Here is a 7573-nt window from a genome sequence, read left to right on the forward strand (position 1 = left end):
CAAAATGGCTGAACGTGCGGGGGCGAGCGCCTATTGGCCCAGGCGGCCCCGAGAGGCCGAAAGGGGGTGGGGGCCGGCCTCGGCGGCGACACGCCATTGGACAAGACGGCCGTCATTCGAGCGGGGGTAAAAAAAAACAAAAAAAAGGAGGCCGCGGCAAATTTCCAGCTCATCACAACAGAGGTGAGTTTTTAGTACGTGATGGAGGATTCACTCTGGATTCACTCTGGATTCACACGGTGAAACACAACAAGCACGTGTGTGTAGGTAAATACACGTGTAGTCTGGCCGCTTATGAACTTAGCTTAATGTCAAACAAGGTATTGTAACACAATGAATCCCCCTGTGCTCGGTTTTGTGACTCACATCAACATCCTCTGCTGTTCACTAACATCTGCGATATCAACTGGTGGCAGCCATTAGAAAGGGATAGTTCAGTGATAAATGAAGATGCACTCATCATCTACTCATCACTGTGCCGATGGAGGTGGTGGGGGAAGTGATGGAGTCCAAACAACACTTCTGGAGTGTCAGGGGTAGACAGCGTTTGGGTCCAAATCCAATGCAATTGAAGTAAATGGCGACTACTTCGTCAAATGTAGAAAAAAAAATACATTTAATAAACATAAAAGGCCGCCACACTGCTCCTGTGATGTCGTCCATGTGTCCATAAGCAACAAACATTCATATTAGACTAAAAAAAGAGTTTGTTAAATAAGGCTAGTTAAGTAAAGTACATGATGTAGAGAGGAAATGCCAATGTTACAGTAAATATTGCTTTTTAATAACTTTTGTTCATGTATTTTCAGCCAGCTACAGCATGAAGCAAGTGTTATCTATTACTTTAATTGGGTTGTTTAACGTGAATAGAGCATCAATCTTGGCTCCACTATTTTAATCTGATATAGAGCTGAGTTTAAATATGAAAAACAAATTATCTGTAAACATGCAAAGTGCCAGAACCTCATGTTTGTACTCAAGCTTCACTGATTCCACCTTTATTAGAGAAAAGTCAGTAAGGATTTCGAGAGTCAAGCCATAGTTATAACAAATTAGATTAATCCATTGTATGAGTTTTGGATCATTGAATATAGAAAATGGAATGTAAAGGCAGAAAGTACACACATCTTTTTATTCACGATGACATAGATCTAGAATGCTTGCACAAAGAAACAACTGATAATCCTGATTATACCATAGAATTTGACAAAGTGTACTGATAAGCATTGTGAAAACCTATTCAAATGAAACCACCCAGACTGATTGGCTCAGTGTGAGGTGTGAACAACAGAACTGGTTTAGGTGGAGACAACACAATGAAGATGGTAATAGTCCTGATACTGTATCAGATTACTGTCCTCACCGAGAGGTGTCATGTCAGGGACATATTCTAACTGAGGATTTCACACATGATACAGAGAGTAGAAGGGGAACTGATCGGCTTCGGTTGCTGCACATGTTTATTATTAAAAAAAAGCCACTAACAATCAGTTTACAAGTCACATACACCTCTAAGTCAGGCGAAAGGTAACGCCCACACAAGTGCTGGATGCAAAAGTAAACAGTTAAAACAAGTAAAACAAAAACTTGGCAGTATTACCAGAGGAGATTAGTGTTTGAGGACATTACATTACATTACATTACATTTCATTTAGCTGACGCTTTTATCCAAAGCGACTTACAATAAGTGCATTCAAACTCGAGGGTACATACCAAGGACGACAAGAATCAAGAAAGTACAATTTATTCAAATAAAGCAAAACTACAAACTGCTATAAGTAAGTGTCATTTAAGTGCTACTAAAGTGTTAGTTTCAAAAAGTTGTTAGTTTTGTGTTTTTTAAACACACTATACACAACACAGTTTCACTTTGCAAACAGCCAACAGGGACACGCACACTCTGTAATAAAACAGAATCTGTGATATTAAAAACTACCGAACTGGAAGCAAAACATGATAGTATAGAAATTCCAATTAGAGAATGTGCATTGAATTCTTTGTATAGTCATAATTAAAGATGGGGAAAACCTAATGTATCCTAATGTATTTAGTTGCCTATAGCCCTTTGTAATTGAGTCTTGGTGGTTCATATGAAGAAGGAGGAGGAGGAGGGGGGATAATAAGAAACGGTTTGTCTCATCGTGTTAGGAACTGGGATGAAGAGCTGGATGGTCGGCTGGGAGAGAAGCTGAGAAGTAACACAAACCATGATGAGGCGGCTAATGACACCAGTCCCACATTGGGGATGTGTGTTATTTGCTCCTGAAAAATATATGAGCCATTAGATGTCAGCTGGTGTGTAAAAGAACACTGTCGCACCACTGAGAACAATATCTTGATTTCATCGTTTTAAAGGAGGTTGAATTTTAGGGGAGATATCATTTTATGGTTTACTCATGTTAATTGGTTGTCTATCTTAATCTGTGTCTACCCGGAATCGCCGAGGATCACATTTGACAAACTAATCACAGAGGATAAGGTAATTTACCGGTACCTGTTACCATAGCAGCAATTTGATTTTGATTAGACCTCTTAGGGCTGATTGGGATGATTTATGCGCTGCATCCTTCAACAAAATTCTGTGTTGGGTCTCGTGATCCCAGAAATTGAATTTCCTCTCTACCCTTATAAATTGATTTGAAATGAAACCTTGCATTTTCTTTCCATCCCCCCCATGACTGTTTATGTTCCACTGGTCTGATGTAGGACATTCAAGTTTTTCATATGTGTGTGTGTGTGTGTGTGTGTGTGGAAAAGCATTGTCAGGGGTGTGACCTAAAAAAACAGCACACAATATATTCTCTGTCTCGTGATGTGGAACAGTTCTTCCTCCACGTCAATGAAATGTTGAGATCCCAGAGATTGAACTCACAAACAAAATATGCCACATTCATAACGGAATGCGGACAATTTATAAAATTATTATTTATCAGACAAAGTGGTGCTGCATCATAAAGAAATGTAATTATAGCTGCAGTGTTGACTGCCCCTTTTCAATGCCTCCCCTTTGTCTTCCAAATTCACCCTTTCTTTCTGCCACACACATACTCACACACATACACACACACACACACACACACACACACACACACACACAGACACACACACACACACACACACTCTGGCCCTGTACATTTGTCAAGCCTTAATGAGACCTATTTACAGAACAGCAAACATATGCTCTCTAGTGGCATATTCTGGAAAGTGCACTTTACAAAATACTCAAGTCAATTTGTGTCTTCAGATTTGAAGCTAAAATCCAATAAATGACAAATATATTACTGCTCTTTCATTTTTTAAATATGTACTCTTTCTATTCAGTATTCATATTTTATTATGCCTCTTTATTCCCTCTCTATAATGAAGCGACATTCAATTGTACATCTCTTGTTTTACTAGATTGTGTGTTAGCCCTATAAAAGTTGGAGGTTATGTATATATTAAATGTATATGTGGTTATAATCCTGTGTCTTCTACCCATCTGTGACTCCATCAGCTAAGATGCTAAAACACAACACACATCATTATCTGCAGCTCATCTGCCCCACTCCATCCACAGCGTGCACACATTTTCTTAAACACATACACACTTGTCTGACTTGCTGTAAACAAACAGTAGTTTTATTCAAGATTAAACATTTAGACGACCACAGAATAGATAAACAGGCATTGGCTGCTGTTTTCTGCTGCTGTCCCAGAGACCCACTATTAGGCAAAGCTTTAGCTAAACAACTTTACATGTTTGTGTTTTTTTTTGCCCTGTAGCTATACACATAGATATGTGTATATTCTACATAGACTGACAGTTGGTGTCTTGCATGAAGTTTGTATCCCCCCCCCCGAAATGTTGAAAAATCAACAAAGCATGTAGGTTGACTTTTGATATAATAAAAGATAACTGTTAAATAAAAAAATAAGGAATACATACAAGGATTACAAAGTTTTCTTTCAAGAAACCAACAGTCTGCATATTACCTACCATCCAATCTGCTCTTATGTATATTTATTAGTACAATTATCTACTACACTTGTTTTTTTGACCCTCTGGAGGAGAAGGCAGTGTTTCCAGTGGGTCATCGTGACACTGAGCAGAGCAAGAAAAAAGCCCGGTTTAAAAAAATGGCGGCAGACAGACACGTCCAACCAACTGAATCTGACAAAGGCACCAACAATACAACATGTTATTTTTGTCTCTTTTAAAAATACACACATCAAATACAATATACTGCCTCGCAAAGAGGCCATAGGAATGAAACAAAAAGTTAAAGAAACATGAGTCAATATATGGAAACAAAGCTCCAAGTTGTACAATTAAAGTGGAACTGTACGTAAGGAAAGCATAGACTATAATTCATCCATCCACGCCTGTCGACCTCCTCTAGGAATGTTAGAAGGGATCATTTCTCTGGTGGTAAATAGAGGCAGGACTTGAGTCAATGCATCTGGCACTGAGGGTTGCAAAAAGACTCTTCAGCGAGTCACAGCAGGAGGCAGTAGATTCCCACGGACCCTCTTCACCAGCAAGACAGCGGGGACGAGCAGGACGATAGTTGGCGGAGGGCGAGCGTTAAAAGGCGAGACTCAGCATTAGCACCAACTTCAGAGGTTTATGAACTGTGTGTCTCAGAGCGTGGAAGGCGGGGCTGGATGAGGGTGACGATGATGATGATGATGATGAGGTAACGGTGACGGTGGGATGATGAGTCAGAGATAAGGATGATTCCGAGGGGAGCAGAAGCATTGTTGGCTTTGCCTCACTGACCCAGACCATGCATGACCTCTACTGAGGGAGAGATAAGGGACAGAAAGGCTGCTAATAGTCTTTAAAGGCTTTAAATTGCTATGGTGTAAATGCACAAATTGTCTTTCTTGCAGCCTGAATAGTTAAAAGTGGTTTGTCTTACAGAATAAAACCTATTTCCAATGCAGCGATGACTAAAAACCTTTGTTACCTGCACACAACTATTCTTTATATTGTGCTCTAAGGGCTGAAAAGGTTGAAGGTCACAAGAGATGAGTATTTATTTCTCCCCAAAGTCTTTTCAAATATCTCGAATGTCCTGCTATCGGAAAATCTATTCAAGTACTAACGAGGGGGGGGGGGGGGGTTTAAGCATCAGGGGTTAAACTGGGAGCAGAGGAGGACAGAAACCAGCAGCCGACCAACACCACACAGGGAAATAACAGAATCATCAGATTTTATTTGGTTGATAAAGAGACAAAAACCTTCTTTTTCTTTTTTCTTTAGTTTTCTTTTTTTGTAACGCCGCGGGAACTCGCCTCTTCTTGTCATGACGTTAGAGCGAATCCCAATTTAACCCCTGGAATTTACATTCATGTGAACGTGACAGCACAGAATAAAAAGACCGAACAAAAGTGACAAAGACAGTCAAAAATGTTGCAAGGCTTCATGCAGTGCTACCTCATAAGATTTACATTGATTCTACGGCTGAGAGAGCAGAAAAATCCTTAAAGCATTTCTAGTCGCTGTGCAACGGCTTGTTAAGTGTGTCCATCTAACTCGGGGGGGAAAAAAAGAAAAAGACAAAAGCTGTGATCCTCGTGTACACGTACAGCGTCTATGCAGTTTGCAACGTGGTCAGTGTTGTAGTTTCCCTATTAAAAGTCAATGCATATCTCTAACACCGCAAATTATACTCACTGTTACCGATCGAAACACTTGTGTGACTTTAGATATGAGCACATATGAGTCTAAGAAAGCACGGACACTTGTGATGATTGTTACGCTAAGTGCTTACAAGCTTTACATGCAGTTAATGGTTGGGGATGGTATAGAGAAACCAAAAACAATAAATACATTGTATAAAACATAATTTCATATCAATATATTAAAATACTATTTAAAATAATATCTTAGACAATATTGTAATATGAAATTGACTGATAAATAGTTGGTAGGCCTACACAGACAAATATATATTTATATATATTTAAGTATCTGTATCCTTCATAGTTTGTTGTTAAATGGTTTAAAGTTTCCAGATCCCCCCCCCCCAAGTGGGTTCGCAGTACAATCCAGAGAGCTAATACAGTTATTACAATTTTTTCCCCCCAACAATAATAACAATGAACTTACAGTACACAGTCCCATAATTAAAGATATACATACTGAATACAATATAAATGTCAAGACAGAAAAATAGAAAAATATCAATAGAAATCAAAAGTCAAATACATATCAGAGAAAGTATACCGAGTAAAGTGTACGTATGAGTCTTTGTGGTTGTTGTTGTAGCTGGAGCTTGTATTGGCTCTCATTGTTGGTAAATCGGCTGTGTACTTCGCTTTCTGTTATTTCCCCCCAGTCCTCACACACACACACACACACAGATACACACACACACACACACACACACACTTCAAATACAGACACATGCCTGCACAGATGTACAAGTGTGAACCCATCCACACACACACACACTCACACAGATGCAGGTGTGTCCCCATTCACACACACACACTCACACAGATGCAGGTGTGTCCCCATCCATACACAAACACGCGCACACACACACACATTTACATGCACACATCTCACATGACCGTGCAACACTTGCAGGTCTGTTTCTTCTCCTTCTCCTTCTCTCCCTCCTCCCCGGCCCCGTTGGTCTTCTCCTTCTCTGCCATGCTGCCGTTGGGCGGCGCCTGCTCGTCGGCGGCTGCCTCTCCCCCGCCCTTCCCCTCCCCATCTTCGATCACAACCAACTCCGCCTTCACGTTGCCGTCCGCCTCCTCCATTCCCAGGGCCGTGCGGCTCTCCTGCTCCTCTTCCACGGTCTTGTAGCCCATGAACACCAGCGTGACGGGGTTGTCCTCGCTGGCCTGGTCAGGACTGGGACCCAGCAGCTTGGCCTCTATCCCTGTCACCTCTCTCTTGGGGGTGTGACCAGAGGTCTGCACTACTCCATTTTCACCTGCAGGGGGCACCAGAGCATCATGGAGAGGTTAGGGTCGTGCAGAGGCAAAGAGGTTGATGGTGGTGAGGGGGGGGAAGAGATTTCAGAGGGACAAAGAAAGAAAGGAAATGTTGTTTTAATGGCCCCCCCGGCGGAGAGGAAGAATTTAATAAAGCCAATGAAGAGGCCGTTATTAGAGCACTATCTCTCTCTCTATCTCTCTCTCTCTCTCTCTCTTTTATGACACTGGTCTTAAGGCCAGGTTGCCATGGTTTCCTGCGTGATCATGTGTTGCCATGGATACCAAACTTACCTCCATTTTCTTTGGCCACACCCTGGTTCTCTGGCTCCTCGTTCTCCAGCTCTTCAATGTCTCGCTCCAGCCTGGCTCAGGCACACACACACAACCGCACACAAGCACACGCACACACACAGACACACACAAACAAACACACAGACACACACACTTCATTATTCAAATGAATATGGCTAATGACAGAGATCATACTGTGATGAAGAGTAAACACTTCTAATATATAAGGGATACATGCTTGGTTGTTGCACCAGGACAGACACACAAAAATAAATGGGACAGAATCACACTCATTGGTGTATTAATACTGTCATATCTGGATGGAAGTACATTTCTAGAGATT

The 7573-nt window shown here is 41.2% G+C and overlaps 1 protein-coding gene across 1 annotated transcript in view; it reads right to left on the bottom strand.

Moving 5' to 3' along the window:
• Positions 1-3590: 3590 nt before the first annotated feature.
• palm1b (paralemmin 1b) overlaps positions 3591-7573 on the bottom strand; it is a 23875-nt gene continuing 19892 nt past the window's right edge. Inside the window, exons 5-6 of the mRNA XM_062397673.1 lie at positions 7231-7301; positions 3591-6935 (exon numbers count right to left, since the gene is read on the bottom strand). Of these exons, the coding sequence (XP_062253657.1) occupies positions 6556-6935; positions 7231-7301 (451 nt within the window). The 3' untranslated portion in view covers positions 3591-6555. The remainder of the gene's footprint in view (positions 6936-7230; positions 7302-7573) is intronic.

The sequence above is a fragment of the Platichthys flesus genome, chromosome 10, assembly GCF_949316205.1.
Source record: "Platichthys flesus chromosome 10, fPlaFle2.1, whole genome shotgun sequence".
Classification (NCBI taxonomy): Eukaryota; Metazoa; Chordata; class Actinopteri; order Pleuronectiformes; family Pleuronectidae; genus Platichthys; species Platichthys flesus.